Source organism: Corylus avellana, chromosome ca6 (assembly GCF_901000735.1).
Source record: "Corylus avellana chromosome ca6, CavTom2PMs-1.0".
Taxonomy (NCBI): domain Eukaryota; kingdom Viridiplantae; phylum Streptophyta; class Magnoliopsida; order Fagales; family Betulaceae; genus Corylus; species Corylus avellana.
In genome coordinates, this window is record NC_081546.1 from 25,325,369 (window position 1) to 25,343,360 (window position 17,992).

The 17,992-nt window shown below is 33.1% G+C and overlaps 1 protein-coding gene and 1 pseudogene across 1 annotated transcript; one reads left to right on the forward strand and one right to left on the reverse strand.

Annotated features, from left to right (window-relative positions):
- Positions 1-1,310: 1,310 nt before the first annotated feature.
- LOC132183579 (beta-amyrin 28-monooxygenase-like) lies at positions 1,311-7,306 on the forward strand. Its single transcript, XM_059596906.1, has 4 exons — positions 1,311-2,274; positions 5,438-5,625; positions 5,725-6,023; positions 7,221-7,306. Coding segments are annotated over exons 1-4 (1,452 nt in total). The 3' UTR covers positions 7,222-7,306.
- A 961-nt stretch (positions 7,307-8,267) lies between these two features.
- On the reverse strand, positions 8,268-16,600 carry LOC132184143 (lupeol synthase-like; annotated as a pseudogene).
- Positions 16,601-17,992: the final 1,392 nt, after the last annotated feature.

A 17,992-nucleotide genomic window follows, 5' to 3' on the forward strand; every position in this document is an offset into this window, starting at 1 on the left:
AAAAAAAAAAAAGCCTAATTTAAAAAAAGCGGTTAGCAGGCGGTTATCTATTTCGCTAGGCGGTTAGCGGTTGCGTTTAGCGAAATCTACTAACCGCTAAGGCGGTTACGGTTAGCGGTTAGTGGCAATAACCGCTAACCGTAACCGCCTTTGCACCCCTATCTATGTGCGTGGCTCCTGTTAATTAAATTTCGAGGGTAAATAAATTTTGTTTGTTAAATTCTTATATTATATTTTAAATTGTAAACTTTTTTAATAATAAATATAATATTTATTTATTTTAAATTACAATTGGGTACGGCTCCCATCGAGTAATGGACATCAATCCATCACCGATTCACCATCACATCTTTACCCACCACGGAGGCCTATATTCCGTCTGCATGCTATTGTGCCACCTTCAAACCTAGAGATTTCTGATAATTTTTGTTTTCTTTTTCCATTTCCCTTGAACTGATATTCAAACTACCCTCAGTAAAGAAAAAAACAAAAAATACTAAAATTTCTAGAAAAAATTTAAAACTAATAAAATAAAATAAAATAAATCCAAGGGGTGGAAAATTTAAAATTAAATAAAAAATCCTTTTATAAGAAAAAAATTAAAAAAATTTCGATTTTTTTTCTTGTATATATATATATATATATATATTTGTCTTATTGAGAAATATATAGGGCCATTTTTAATTTATCTTTTTGCTAGCCTTGGGAGGGGGGACATTAATAATGTTTTGGTAGTTTGAAGAGGACAATATTGCTACAATTAAAAGTTTGGGAGGGATACTTTAAATTGGATTGTAGTTTGAGGAGAGTATGCGAACTTTACCCTTGAAAAAAAGGACAACTAGGAGAGTATGCGAATTTAGCGGTTAGAAGATGTAACCGCTAAATTCTCTTAAAATGCTCCCAAATCATGACGAAGAAGATGAAAATGAGAGATGGTTACGCATAGAGTAAAATTTTGGGGATAGAAGATATTAGGTTAATTTATTGTAGCAGTATGACTTAGAGTGAGAGCTGATGTGTAATCTCAGCTAATGTCCTAAAATGATGTGAAAAATCCTAGTTGTCATTTTTTAAAATCTGAAATTAATAATAACGTGTGTCGCATTTTTATTGGGTATGACGTGACAAAATTACAAATTCTATTAAGTTACTTAACAAAAATTGTTATTTTAAACTATGGAATAACCATTTCAGTCCATGGGTTTAATTCGTGTACCAAACGTACCATAATATTTACAACTTTACATGTTGGGGCATCATTTTAATACTATAGAAAGCAGCAAACTAATGTCACTTCCCAACCCAACATGGAGCTCTTCTTCTTCTTCTTTTTCTTGATTTCCCTATTCTTGGCTTCTTCCATTTCTTTTGGTATTTGTTCCTTAGCCTATAAAACCAAAGAAAATGTCACTCGGCCAACACTTCCTCCGGGAAGTTTCGGTTGGCCAATCATTGGTGAAACCCTTCAATTTTTTGCTGCAAACCAAGAGGGAGCAGTGGAAAATTTTGTCTCAAAGAGAACAACCAAATACGCCTCAAAAGTATTCAAAACATGTATTCTTGGTGAGAATTTCATCATATTTTCTGGCGCTCCCGCAAATAGATTCATCTTTTCAAATGATGGCAAGTTGTTCATACGTTGGTGGCCTCCCTCGGTTCAAAAGCTCTTCCCCTCCACGGCACTTGTACCCATTGAAGATGATGCTGCCAAGGCCAGGAAATTCATATCCTTTTTCTTCAAGTTCAATGAGACTCACAAATTCGTGGCATCAATTGACTCCATTTCAAGAACCCACTTCAAGAATTACTGGGAAGGCAAAAAAGAAGTTAAGGTACATCCTCTAGTGAAAATGCACACATTCACCTTAGCTTGCCATTTATTTATGAGCATCGATGACAAGGATAAATTGTCCAAGTTTTTGTGCCACTTCAATATTCTCACCAAAGGCATACTATCTGTACACTTACACATCCCGGGTACAAAATTTTATCATGCAACAAAAGCAGCAGAGGCTCTTAGGAAGGAGATTTATATGATTATTAAGGAGAGGAGGGAAGCCTTAGCAAACAATTTGGCGTCTCCAACACAGGACGTGCTATCACAAATGATTGCTTTGCCATGCGACCACGATGGGTTCATGACAGAATTGGAGATTGCAGACAAGATTTTGGCATTTCTGTTTGGGGGCCATGACACTGCCACTGCCACTATCACTTTCTCTATGAAATATCTTGCCGAGATGCCTCATGTCTATGATGAAGTTGTAAGAGGTATTTATTATTATTATTACTAGCTTATAACTCGCGCAACGCGCAAGATTCTTCATTACAATTTAATTATAAAATTTAAAATATTATAATTGAACTTTTCATAAGTATTATAAAATTTATTTTTCATAATTGCAATAGAAAAACTTAGTTTTGCTTAATCAAAACATTAATATAAAATTAGAAAGAATCTCTAATATTGTTGGTGTAATTACTTATTAGATTTCAACACAAATAAAGCTCAAATTATGAACATTCAAAAAGGTACTTTGGTTATAGAAAAAAATATGGGCGAAATTCTTTGTTATAGTTTAATTTCAAAATTTAAACACATCTCTATCGAACTTTTCATTATAGGTTGGTTCAATTCTCCACCTTAACGACAGAAAAAATGATTGATCAAATTCTATTGAGTCTGACTCATATAAAAATAAATAAAAAAATATATATATATCATGCCCTTTTAAATAAAAAGACATACTAAAGGTTATAGACAAATATATTACTCAACATAATGACACACAATCATACACAGAAAATTGTATAAATGTATATGTCACATAAAATTTTACTATATATCATAAGACCTTTAACTTTAATAAGGTTAATGCATATAAATTAAAACATGTTAAAATCTTTGTTCCCATATGTATAGTTTAAAATGAAAAATATAAAGAAAAAAAACATAGCAAAAAGAAAACTTAGATTGTGATTATCAAAGCATTAATAGAAAGTTAGTAAGAATCATTTATATTAGCGTTATACTTATTAAATTTCATACAAATTATAAAAGTCATATAATTATGAGCCTTAAAAAAAAGTACATAGCAAAATAATAAAAAATCTTTCAATCAACAATGCAATCGAATAAGCATCCCACATTATATTCAATCTTAATTATCTCTTAGGTGTTTCGAAGTTCCCTTTTTGTATAATAATCAAATAATTTTTTGACAAAAAAAATAGCATAAAAAGTACTTAAAAAAATATATATGAAAATCCAGGTAAATCATACAAATAAACAAAAAATCTCATAGGCAAAAAGGCCTCGGGCAAATATCAAATAAGAAGCATGTTATATCGAACAATTAACGATTTTATAAACTAATGGACACTAAGCAAAATAAACCCCAAGATGACCGTTGTGATTTTACACTTTGGTTTGGACATCGAATATATAATTGCTCGTAAGATGCTAATCATGTGTGTGTGTGTGTCTATATATATATATATATATATATATATATATATATAAAGATTATTTTTGCTAATGAAATCAAAAATAAATACCTAATCATTATGTTGAGTAAAAATCCGACAATCTATACGGTTAATAATTAATATACAATTATATATTTAAAAAAACAAAAATAATGCAATGAAATTTTTTTTTATTTTGTTTCTACATCCAATCATTTAGTTCATCTAATTCAACTATAACATAGAATATTATGTTATATACATATTAAAGTGATTAAACATAATAACACATAATTTGATTTGTATTATTTGTTTCCTTATTTGATTTTGACATTAATAATATTTAATTTATTGAATAATTTATATATGGAAAACTCTTCAAATATAATTGAACACCATTAATTATGCTAATTTAATGAACCGGTTCACTCTTAAAAAGCCGGTTCACAAATTATGCTTTAAAAAATCGGTTTAACATTAAAATAAAAAGGGTTCACGTCACATGTCACAATATTAAGGCACTTCTAAGAGTGATTCTTTTTATATATATATATATATATATATATATATATGGGAAACTTCACTTTAGACCCCTGAACTACCACGCGATTTGACATACCACCAATCTTTGAAACCTCTCAATTTGAATCACTGAACTTTTAATTGCAATCAATTTGAACCCCCCGTCAGTTTTTGTCGTTAAAACCCCCAAAATGACAAACTTACCCTTCAATTTTTTTTTATTCAAAAAAAAATTGAAAAAATGGGAAAATAATTTTGAAAAAAAAAGGGATCATAAGCTGGCCCAACCGTGGGTCACCTTGTGATATATTTTTTTAATTATATATATTTTTAATTTTTAATTTGAAATTAAGGGTAAATTTATAATTTTATAAAAAAGTCAGGGGTATAAACGTCATTGTATCACTTTTAATGTTTAAAATTTGATGGAGGGGTTCAAATTGATTGCAACTGAAAGTTCAGAGATTCAAATTGAGAAGTTTCAAAGTTCGAGGGGGGTATGTCAAATCACGTGGTAGTTAAGGAGTCTAAAGTGAAGTTTTCCCTTATTATTATTATTATTATTATTTTCCTTCTATTAAGAAGTGTGTCTCTCTTTAGTTTTTTCCTTTATTCATACATCTATATACAAAACTAGCTCGTAGTGTTAGCATACAAAACAAATAGAGGTAACTTCACTTTAGATCATTGAACTACCTCGGATTTTGAGAAGACAGCCCTAAAATTTAAAAACTCTCAATTTACATCCCCGAACTTTCAATTTCAATCAATTTACACCTTTCCATAAGATTTTAAACGTTAAAAGTGATAAAATGACGTTTATACTCTTTAATTTTCTATAAAATTCTAAATTTACCTTTAATTTCCTTTTGTTAAAAAAAAAATGAAAAAGAAAAATCAAATGGTAATTTGGTTTGTTAAGACATTTTCATTAGAAGTTAACGGTTAAAACTAACGGATGAGGTAAATTGATTGAAATTGAAAGTTTATAGGTGTAAATTGAGAGTTTTTAAATTTTGGAGAAGTCTTCTCAAAACGCGCAGTAGTTCAAGGATCTAAAGTGAAGTTTCTCCAAACAAATATTATACTTAAAATATGTAGCAAGAATGATTCAGAATTACCTCCAATCCTATTTGCTCAAGCTAATAAGAGAACCTCAATGCCTTTATGATGAAATACACAAGCTCTGTATTTATAGAATAGGCCAGAGAACCTCAATCAAAATTTTACTTTATTTATTCTTTCCATCAAAAAATGAGAACCGGAATAAAAATTAATTTTGACTTGATTCTCCAAATAATTTTGATCAAAGAGATCAAGATCATAATTTTGTCACAAATTAATTTTGATTTGATTCTATAAATATATGTGACATGCTGCCACACTTTAATATAAACATATATTTAGGGAATTTCTTACACGTAGAGCTTCTTTTGCATGATAGAGCAAAGAGAGATAATAGGGCTAATGAAGCCAAGAGAAGTGCTATGTTGGGATGACATACAAAAAATGAAGTATACTTGGAACTTTGTGAACGAAGTGATGAGACATACAACAATTGTTCAAGGTGCTTTTAGAGAAGCGAAGACAGATTTCTCCTACGATGGCTATGTCATTCCCAAGGGTTGGAAGGTAAGTGATGACCTTCTTATATTCTAGCTACCTCATCTATCGATCTTCTTCGTTTGCCATTATATATAACAAATTTTGTCTATCTATTTTAATTTTCAGATATATTGGAGTGTGGGTTCGACCCAGAAGAACTCTGAATACTTCTCAGAGCCAGAAAGGTTTAATCCAAAAAGATTTGAAGAAAATGGTCCTTCTCCTTACACATTTGTTCCTTTTGGGGCAGGTCCTCTAATGTGCCCAGCAAAACAGTATGCTAGAGTGACTGTTCTTGTCTTCCTCCATTATGCAGTGAAAATGTTCAAATGGGAACCAATTCTTCCCAATGAGAAAATTAAAATCGAGTCGGCCCCCGTTCCAGCAAAGGGTTTCCCAGTTTGGCTTTCTCCTCTCCAGAATTAGTATGGGTTTTCTATTTTTTTTTTTAATATTTCTGATATAATTTCATTTGATTAATTTCTTCTGTTTGTATCGATATTTTTCTCCTTGTAATGTATACTTTGTTGCATAACATTTTTAGTCCAAAGTTTCAAATTAATTAGCTTAATTGCTATATATGGAGCATGCCATGAATGTCGTTGTATGTCACCACCAACCGTATCTTCACTATCTTGAATAGCTGTGCTCATAGGAGCATGACCCCGTTTGGCAACCCTTTTCCCTCCTTTCAACACTATTCATGCCTCTCTCTCTTTTTTTCCCCAAAAAAATTAACATAAAAACATTTTTACATTTTCATTTTTTTATATCACATCATTTACTTTTTATTATTATTCAAATAAAAAAAATCACTACAAACAAAACTTTTTCACTTTTCCATTCCAAACATTTATACTTTTTTTTTTTTTTTTAACTTACATCAATCCATGTTAGCTACAGTACAAAAGAAAAAGAGTTTGCCAAACACTATCTCCTAACTTATGGTGAGGAAGGGGGCCATGCCTCATTTTTTTTTACTTACATCAATCCATGTTAGCTACAGTACAAAAGAAAAAGAGCTTGCCAAACACTATCTCCTAACTTATGGTGAGGAAGGGGGCCATGCCTCCCCCCAACCTAATATTTTTTAAACAGTAATTTAATCGATGACTTTAAAGAAGTGCGATACTGAGTTTGGAGAAGTGGGAGTGTGTTTAATATTACTCTATTTAGTATTACCCTTGATCTATACTTGTATGGATTTTTAGTTGGAGAATTGGTTATTATCGAAGTTTATTAAGAATATAATTTGTCAATATTCGTGATGGGTTTTTACATGGAAAGTTAAAGCTACAAGCACTTTGCAAGTATATCTCTGATTTGTGATATTTGATGTCTTTGTGGCATATATAACGGTGACCTTGGATAAATTTATTGTAAAAATATTTCTATGGGAATTTTGTTTGCTCACAATAATTTGGAATATGAAACATTAATTAGTTTGTTTAAACTTACAAATCCCCTAATCCCATTTCTTGTAAACAAACAATAATTTTGTTTAAACAAACATTAATTAATGTTTAAACAAACAATAATTAATTTTTAAATAAACATTAATTAGTTTGTTTAAACAAACAAGAATTTTGTTTGCTCATCCTTATTTGTTGTAATTTTTTCAGAATTAGCTGGTGGTTCCTCGAGTTGAGATACTCAGGTAGCTCTTGGAGGGAGTTCTTGGAGTCTAATTAGAATTAGAGGTTTCAATAAGTGTGTTGTGTTTGTTTTTGTTTAATTCGTTGGAATTTGAGACAATTGAAGTTATAGTTTTTAAATATTAATGGACCCAGACTATGCTGCTGCATGGGGGAATATATTTTAGAGACGTATTTGGATTTCTGATTTATTGTATTTGATAGTTACAGAGTACTTTAATGAAGAAGTGTGTTTTATTATTAAGTTTTGTTGGGTTATTTATTTAGCTGAGGCTTACAAATAATTCTGTGGTATGAATAATAGATTTTGGGTTGAAATAGAGCGGAAGAAGAGAAAATATTTCAAATAAGTATATATAATATCAGGTCTAAGTAGGTGTCATGTGCATTACGGGTAACAAGTGTCGTTATAAAATTCGATCTAACGTGGCTCACTAACGGAATCCACCAAGATTTTGTACATAAGTTAATAGTAGAGACTTATTTGTTATTTTTGCATACCACATGCATGAAGCTTATTGCAAATCAATGTAGTTACATACTTACATAGACTGATTTTGCTCTTTAAAAAAAAAAAAAGAAAATTACCTTTACGTTTGCTTTTATAACTCATAACGAAAAAAGAGAACATGAGAACTTTTTTTTTTTTTTTTTTTGGGAAGAAAGGCATAATTTAAAATATCGAAAGTGTCAAATCACCATTTATTTCAAAAGACAACACGCGCTATTTTAATTGAAATGAGAAATTAATTTGTAGAGTTAAGATTTAAATTCAAAAGTACCTAAGTTCTAATATCATATTAAATCACTACTTATTTATTTAAATTGATAAAAAAATAATGAATTCAATTATTTAATTAATACTTTAATAAAAATAACTATATTACAAGCGCTTTATTTGAAAGTTGAATATGCAAAGATATTGATGCAACATGGTCCTCATGCAAAATTTAGAAGAGAAACAAAAAGAGAAAAAAAACTTGAAAAAAACTATAAGGTTTATATTGCATGATATTGCACATTTAACACTCACATATATTAATATTATATTGCATTACATGATTGAGTTGCTGTTTGTCTCACACCAAACTAATTACGACATAATTTACACCTTTCAAGTAGCAGAGAATTTTCTGCATTTATTTGGTAAGCATTCTTAACATTTGTTACTTTGAATGAAAGTTGTACATATGCATTGGAGAGAGACCATTCTCTTTCAAACTAACTTGGGCTCCTGAAGTTCAATTAATATGCAATCATTTGTTTAAGCATTCAGGTTATCATGCAAACAGAACTCGCCTCCGATATTCTCCAAGAGCCCATATCGGGAAAATGTTTCGATATGATGAGTAGTTTAGTGTACAATTTCTCATAAACACTCCAGTGATTTCCTGTTGCCAATAGCCATCGATTATATATATACCATGCTTGAAAAAATAAATTAATAAGTAAAAAATTATTTTGATAAAGAAAAAAAAAAAAAAAAAAAGTACCAACTTGCATACACTTAAATGGATAAAGTTTTCCTTTAAATTGGATCGAAAGAAAATAAGAAATGCTACTCTTCACACCTATTTATCACACTCAATTTATACCAGCTAAAGTTAAGTGTTTTGAGTGGCTTTCCATGTAAACCATTTAGAGAAAATGAAAGCTATTTAAAATACATTAGTGTGAAGAGTAGCATTACTCATTAAATTGACACATGTCTTCAAAAGCACGTGAGAATCGTTGCTAATTTAAAGACATATGTTAATTAATTAATAGCATGGACCGTAGGAAAACTTTGTGAACTTATCTAAATGTGTTGGATTCTAAATATACAGACATGAATTACCTGTTGAGGGAAGTCACCATCTTCCATCTGTGAATTGATTAATACTCTTACTCCACGATGAATTGGTGTTGGGTCTATCTCGGCCTAATTAAAGTTGTGAAAACATTCAAAATCAACATATGGGTATGTTTGTATTTCCTAAAAGTTGAATATCTAAGCTTCATACTTTCTTGGCTTTATTTGTGTAAATGATGTTAATTTTTCTGTTCATATGCATGCACGTAGAGTTTTTGGTAATATTTTTTCTTTCTATAACGAAATATTATTATATTCTTTGGTCTTCTTATAGATGCAGCATTAGCAATGCTATGTTATAGTGCAGTGCAAATAGTTGACTATTTGAAGAGAAAATGATGCACCAACCTGCCCAGCCTCAATGAGGGACAACAAGGCCCACGCGGTTTGGACTAAATTTGCACGATTGCCTTCTATATTCGTCCAAACCTATTTCACAAAGAAACAAACTTGAGTTCTTTCCTTTCATTCTCCATTTTTTTTTTTGCGTCATATGTTTTCGTATATAGTATACATATTTATGGGATAGAAATTCTCAACAATCTTGTTGTCTGACTTGTTAGTAATTCCGACTCTATTTATGAGAGAGCTCTTATGTGACCCATCTGTTTGAACAGGTCTTGGAGAGTGAAAAATCTAAGAATTTATCTTAATAGGGGCAGAAATAAAATAATAAAATATAATGAAGATGCGGCCTGTGAAAGACGACACACTGTTTAGACAGAAGAACTTTCATCACAGGCTTTATAGAACAGAATCAAGGCGTATAGTAATAGCCAAAAGTAATGAACAAGCAAAAAAAAAAAAAAAAATTGTTGTAGCCTCGTAGGTAAAAAGTAGTGTAAAACACACTCTTCTTCAATTTACTCTGATTTGTGGGATGAAATTTGGGCTAGGCTGAGTTTTATAGGGGCTAAAAGTGTCAAAGATATGAAATTTGAGTTTATTTTATAGGAGCTAGTAGAAAATTTGGGCATCAAAATATTTTTTTTTAAAAAAAATTTAAAAAAATTTTCTATTGTAAAAAAAAATTACCAGGGGTAGGTGTTGTGTATCCGCCTCTAGTCTTGGATAACGCTTTCTTTGTTCGGACAAATGAACTCAATAGAAACTTTTTTATATTTACTGCTCGGGAATCTAAATTCAAACTGAATAGATCTGTTCCATACCTTGTTTTGGCTTGATAGGTAACTTTCTCCCCAACCACCATCAGGTAGCTGCTTTGATAGCAAAAATTCACAAGCTTTGCGCAATGCTGGACAATTTTTGTAGGTTCTTCCACAGGCTGCCAGTGCCCCTACAGCAAACCATGTACCATAGGTGTAGCAAATACCCCAATAACCATACCTGTAAAAATGATATTTTCTCCTTCAATAATGCTTAATATAGGTTAAAATATTAATTATTCATTTCCTATAGAGTAATGCTATTTAGTAGAATGTAATATAATTACCATAAAATTTGATGATGTGGTAGTGAAAATCAGCCCTTAGATCAGATCTTATAAAAAAATATATATATCAATGACTGCTTTTTACTGTCACATCATCTTAGGTGTATGGAGACAACTGATTTTCAATTTGATATTAAAGAAAATGTTTTGATCGAGTTCGAACATTTTCTCCAAATTTAATATAGAGCAGAATTAATGTGTGAAGAAAACATATTACCATGATCCATCAGGTTCTTGAACATCTTCAATATATTGAATTCCCCTGTAAATGGTACTGTCTATCTCTGTCCTCCGGTGCTTGGGATAGAGCTTCCTAAAGAGTGTCAGAGCTTGAACTGCAGATGAAGTACACTCTACGTACCTATAAGGTGCATGACACAACCTTGTTGTTAGGAAGCAAATATGAGCAATAGCTTTGTATATATATGTTGTTGTGTTGAAGATTTCCTACTCTCTCTCAATAAGGGTATCTTCAAAGAACTCTGTGGGGTTGAACTTCTGAGAAAATAGATACAAAAAATTATGTTAACGAGTGCAGAGTATATAAAAGATGACGATTTGTAATTGTCAAGCTTTAAGAAGTTACCTCCAACCAAGCATATGCTCTTTGAGTCTCCCATGCTGGGAAGCCACCATTGCTACTCTGTAGTGCCAATTGAAACAATTTCAATTATTCATGTGAAGCATTTGGGAAAGGTTAATCATAATAAATTTTCAGAAGTGAATTGGATAATTTAGCTAGAAACCAGACAACATTTTATGTATCCTTAATTTCTGAGTCAAAAATAGAATTTGAAAGGTTGACTTGTTACTTGTAGAGAAAGAATGACATTCACAGCATCATAAAACCGCTGTGTCTCCATTTTCTCCCCAACAAGGTCTGGAGGCATTTGTGAGAACAAGATTGCAACCTGCAAAAGAGAAGGTTTTGTCGAATGTCAGATTATGCTTTGAAAGAAACCTGGAGAATGTTTAGTTTTGGTAATGTATTTTGATAGAGTTGAGGGATTACCTTTAGCCCTTCAGCAGTGCAGTCAGAGACTTGCCAGCCATGGTCCTGCATGGAAAATGTCCATGCTCCTTTGCTTATGTGGCGATACATAGCTTTGAAGTCCCCATAAGGGTTTTCTAGAACCTAGAAAATAACAAGATTATTATGTTAAAGCATTATCTTTGGAAAAACAATGTAAGGAGTATATCATATATTTCTGACCTATGAAGCCTTTACAAATTCATGTGCTTTACGATGTGTTGGCCAATACTCTTCATTTAGATTACAAGAGAGAATTGCTTGAATAGCAAAACCTGCATCCCACATCTGAAAGCCAAAACTCTGCATCAGATAAACCAGGCATCATCTATTACTACATTTCAAAATAAAATATTTGATTTTAAATGGACCAAGATTTTGCAGGCTTGACTTTTGGGCAAATGCTTCAAGTATATATGTGACTACATTAACATGAACACATGTTTCTGGATGTGATAATTAATTGGTTTGTTCTTGTTCCACATAAGACCATGTTAGAATATTCTATTTTCTTATTTATTCTCTTCTTTAGTCTAGATGAAAGGCGAGGGGTGATCATATATATAGAACCTGAATTTTTAAGCCATCTTCAGCAACTCAATAGTTGTCTGGAATCCTGCCTAGATGAAGCCTGTATGCCTCCACATTTGGATCTTCAGCCCAACAGGCAATCAAGCATAATGCCTGCAATAAAAATAACCTTGACAATTCAGTTCATTGATGAAAATATTAAGTACTTTGATATATATATATTGCATATGCAACACTAGCACACTAGTTATTGACCTTTTCAACGCTTCCAATGCAAAGGTATCTGTTGTTCTCATCCTCATAATACACATGACCAATGGCAGCTTTGAGTGTCTTCTCTCTCATCATTGAAAATGGCCAATAGCTCAGGATAGGCTCGACTACATGGTGAAGAAATCCCCATAGCATATCTTGTATGAGGCGATGCGGATGGTAGAGATCCTCCTAAATTAGCAACAAGGGTGAGTTTTATGTATGCATTAATTTCACCAGGAATCTTTATAAATGCAAAAAGAAATGCAGAAGGATTAAGATTCAACTAACCTTGGCAATTGTATTCCGGGCTTTATTCCAGTTAAGTTGATGGTAAGGCTCATTATATAACTCTTGTCTTAGTGATTGAATCAATCCAGTGATTGGACCAACAAACCTCTTCCCATATAAATAAGACATTGGCATGTAAACCAAGCGACAATAGCATAACATTTTGCCTGTAATTAATGAACACCTTGAGTATCAGATAATAGCACTAAAGCTAACTCTTTGATACACACACCTTTATCTTATTAAATGTGCTTTCCAACAAAAAGATGTGAGTGGAAAAAACCTGGATGCATGGGGAAGATTTTAGGAAGAAGCCAGAACTCTGGGGGTAGTGGATTGCAGCCTGACCACTCATACACTCCCAGTACCTTCAGATGAGATGAGACATTTGAGTTTTCACTCGACAGCTAAAACAATAAGACTCATGCATATGCATATTATCAAGAAATCTTGGCAAACAAAATGAAATATTGATTTTAATTTTCAATCTGTGCTTATAATTTTAGGTGTCAGCTAGATAAAACCAACATAAGGTAATGGTTTCAACTTTCAACTGGTCATATCTACCGTGACCCAAAACTTTCCCCATGAAGGAATAGCCACTAAACCACCATGGTCAAGGATCCATTTCCGGCATCTAGCCATAGCCCAATCTTCACCATCTTCAAGTCCCTCTCCAAGTATTCTCAAGGCAATGTAGCTCAAAGCTGACCCAAACATTGTGCTGTGACCCTCTATATGGAAGCCCCAACCTCCATCTTCGTTCTATCCAACAAGTACACAAGTTTAAAAATTAGCCAATTTTTTTAGTTTTCTAGCTAGGACTTCAAAGACACAAACTTCTGTTCAAAAAAGAAAAAAGAAAAAAAAAAGAAAAAAAAAAAAGAAAGAAAAAAGAATAAAACCTGATGATTATACAAGTATCGAATAATTTCCTTTTGGTGTGCTGGTGAAAAAATAACATTGAGACCTCCAGTGATGTATAATGCGATTACCTGCATATTATGAAATTAAGTTAGATTTAGCAAACAATTTATGCAGGCATAGGTATTCTTATATCTTAGTGAAAGAAAAATAAACAAAGAATATATATATAGAATGGTGAGAAAAAAACATACAAAGGGTTGAAGGAAAAACAAGGGGCTAGCATATTCAGCAGGCCAGTGGCCATCATGGGCTTGGATGGAGGAATAAAAGCTCAGTGCTCTTCTTATTGTAGTAATCACTGCTTCCTCTGTTATCACCTCTGTTTCTTTCACTTCTACTGGCGCTGGAATTGGTGTACATGGATTCTCCTTCCTAAGCTAAGCTGTGAGTTTTCCATATCAAACAGAGAAATGTCCAAGCGAAAAATAAGTCAAAGTCCTCACAAAATTTTCTAGATCCTAACACAAATCACAACCATATGATCTTATCATTGATACAAAGAACAGGGGACGATGAGGTGACCATACTTGGCTCTCATGTCTTGCTTATCTGATTTTCTTCTGCAGTAACTTTTCATACAAGTTACCTTTAACCTAATTTTGAGAATACTAGTTTCTAAAAACACACACACGTGGGTTCACTAAATTCATACCATTTCACCGATCTACTACAAACCAATGTTGACAAAAATACAACCCACATAAAAAGTAACCACCAACAGTAGTAACTTCTATGGCACGTTAACCATAACAGACTAACAGCCTATCATGGTTCTCAAAGAAACTATATGAGAATGAAGAGGCATGCGTGCAGAGATATATAGGTATGTATAGTTAATTAAATTATTACTTGTTTTAAAAGTTTAAGTTGGTAAAAAAAAGATAAATTTAATCGTTTAATCAATACTTAACATTTCGTTTCATTTGTGAACTCAAATTCTCATTTTTAATAAGTGAGATCACCCTATTAGAGTATATTTGAATGACCCTAAAATGTGGGATTTGATGAAGATTAGATTAGCCTAATTTAGGAATTTGATTATGATTTGATCATTCTAAATTAGGGGATTTGATTAGGATCACATTTATGTGTAAGCTCTATAAATAGAGCATTCTGTATTGTAAACAATCATTCAATAAGAGCCTAATGTAGTCTATAGGGCTTTATCTGTGGATGTAAGTGGTTGACCGAACCACGTTAAAATCTTTATCTCTCATTTATTTTATTTCTGCAATTTATTTCTATTTCTATTTTATTATGAACTCTATCAGAGCTACAGACTTACGCCAGTGATCCATCCAAATAGTCATGTGGACTTTATTTTGGTTTATTTTGATTTTCTTTTTGAAAAAAAAAAAAAAACAGCATATTCAGCAGAGACGGAGGGTGCCGTTCTATGCCTCCGGTGACCTTCCTTCACTCATTACCAGCCAAGCACCCCACGCCTTCTCTAGCCTTTCGTAAGGTCGAACTTGCACCATCCAGCTACCATCCACCTTTCATCTCACGGACAGATCCAGCACCGTGAACCAGAACATCCGATCTCATCCTAGCGCCGATGCCAGCCAGCAACGTTTTCTCTCAGCCTCCTATTTCAACGGATTTCTTCACCAGTGATTCACCAGCGTCGAGTCCCACCATTCGTAGCCGGGTTGGATTTCTCTGTTGCCGTCCTCATTCCATCTGCTTCCAGCCTTCCAAGCGACGACTTCTGTCGTTCTGAGGGGTTTCGGTTTCGATTTCTCTGGCCTCCAGTTGTCCATGCTCAAATCTTTATTTGTCATTGTCAATCTATGGCAGACCCAGCTCCATCCGGCCTTCGCTGACTCAGACTCATTCCAACGCCATCACGCCGTCAGCCACCGGTCCACAACCACAACTCCGTGACAGATTTCATCTCAAGCCAGATCGTGTTTCAGGAGATTGATTTTGTGGAGAAGAAGAAGTGTGTTTGGGTTATTGGGTTTGTTTTAATCCCTATTTGCTATTTCAGTTCACAGATATTCCTATTCTAGTTTAGGAATATGATATCTCGGTTTAGATTTTGAAACTTAGATCTGTTTGGTTATGGGACTAAGGTGCTCTTTACCCAGACTAATGTAATTTGTGAATAGGATATTTTTATTTTAAAAAAAATAAAAAATAAAAAGAGGCCAAGTTGCCCTTCAAAAGAAGCCAAGTTGTCCATCCATTGGCCCATAGTTAGCCTATTTTTGCTCGGCTATGTGGTATTGTTTAAAACCTAGGCCATTTCAGCCCATAGTTGGCTCTCTCTTTTTATTTGGCTTTGTGGTATTATTTAAAATTCAGGCTCACTTCAGCCCACAGTTGGCTCTCATTTCAGCCTACAATTGGCTTTCATTTCAGCCCAAAGTTGGCTCTCCTTTTTGGTCCATAGATGACCCTCAGGTTTCAGGATTTTCCACCTTGAGTTTGAGGGCGGATGTTAGAGTATATTTGAATGACCCTAAAGTGTGGGATTTGATGAAGATTAGATTAGCCTAATTTAGGGATTTGATTATAATTTGATCATCCTAAATTAAGGGATTTGATTAAGATCACATTTATGTGTAAGCTCTATAAATAAACAATCATTCAATAAAAGCCTAATGTAGCCCTTAAAGCTTTATCTATGGATGTAGGTCGTTGACCGAATCACGTTAAAATCTGTCCCTCATTTATTTTATTTCCGCAATTTATTTCTATTTCTATTTTATTATGAATTCTATCACACCCAACACGTAGAATATTTAATTAAAGATTTGAACTCATACTAAAAAGTAAATTTAATCATTTAATTAAATACTTTAACCTACCTGCATTCTCATCAAAAGATCAAAGCTATGTTTCATCCGAAACCGATTATTCTTGAAGTCGTGGCGGGCCTTTTCAACTTGAGCACGTTCTTTGGGAGTGCCGGTGTCAGAGTTGAATTCTCAGTGTTGCCGCCCGACGAAGTTGTTTACGCTCACCAGCCCTGGCCCTTCTTCGGCTATCTTCAACTTTTACATCCTCTGTACTAATGTAACAAATATTAACCGACACTACTACTCAGACATGCAACATGATTTTCAAGTATATTGTATATATATATATATATATATATATATGAAACAAGAGATCATTTGCAGTGTCGGAAAGAAATTATGCAGCAAACACAAAAACATGGTAAAAGAAGTTAGCCATGTGTTTGCAGCTGAAATGGCCTTAGATATCATTTATAACAAAGAAATAGAGGTACCTTGAAAGTGTTTTTTAAGAGGAATATAAATTCTGAGTTTGTTCCCCAGAGGCAAACAAAAGGGTGGCAGTACTGGCACGTACGTCTAGAGAAAAGAACACTCGACTGAGATGCATGAAAGCCAGAAGATTCTCTCTCTATATATATATAAAGAGAGGGGGGAAGAGATCGTGTGGTAGGTAAAGAAGTTTGCTTGGTGAGTGGAATAGATTATTCTATTACTATTATTTTAAGTCCACCTAACCTAATCTTCTCCTGTTTGCTTGTTTGAATAAAATCTTGCTACAAGAAAAGGCCAAACAAAGGCCAAAGGCCAATACGTACCAAACAGAGCCTAAGAGTAGAGTTATTACAAGAGCACTCTCGATCATATCACACTCTTAGAATTATTAGAATTATTATGATTTTTTTTTTTTATCAACTTTTATAATGGCAACTTGAGTAAAAAAGAAAGCTAAAATATTTAGAAGAATCAAAGGACGGGAATACTAGCATTTTAGTTCAATTGTAAACCTTATTTGTATATATGTTCTAGGCTGTGGATGCATGCTCCACATGAATGGCCGAATGGGCCAATATATATAGATGAAACAAAGAACTTATTATTCTTATTCTTAGACTTTAGTGGTTTAGTGTTAGAAATATACATAAAATATACCGTCGTGAGACTAATATTTTGCGCCATTATCAACCTAACATGCATACCATACTTTCTCAGCAAGGTAGTCACAATATTACGTGTTAATTGTTCTCATCATATAAGTTTGGGGAAACTTCACTAAGCCCCTCCGAAGTTTAAGCCGATTTGACAAACACCCCCTGAATTTTCAAAACTTTCACTTAGGCCCCCTGAACTTTGGTTTGCTCTTACTTTGGATCCTTCTGTCAATTTTTAATGCTAAAATCAAACAGTTTTGACTTTTTATACTCATTTTACCCTCAACCAAGACTACGTCATTTTGGACTCCAAAATTACACCGTTTTGAGCTTCAAAACTACATCACCACCCAACCCAAAATGATGTTGTTTTGAGCATAATATTATAAAAAATAAAATAAAAAAACTTGAAATCGGGGTGGCTCCAGCCACCCCCTAGCCGGTCTGGGGGTGGTCGAACCACCCCCATGGCCAAGGGGGTGGTCCAGCCACCCCCAAAAGGCCA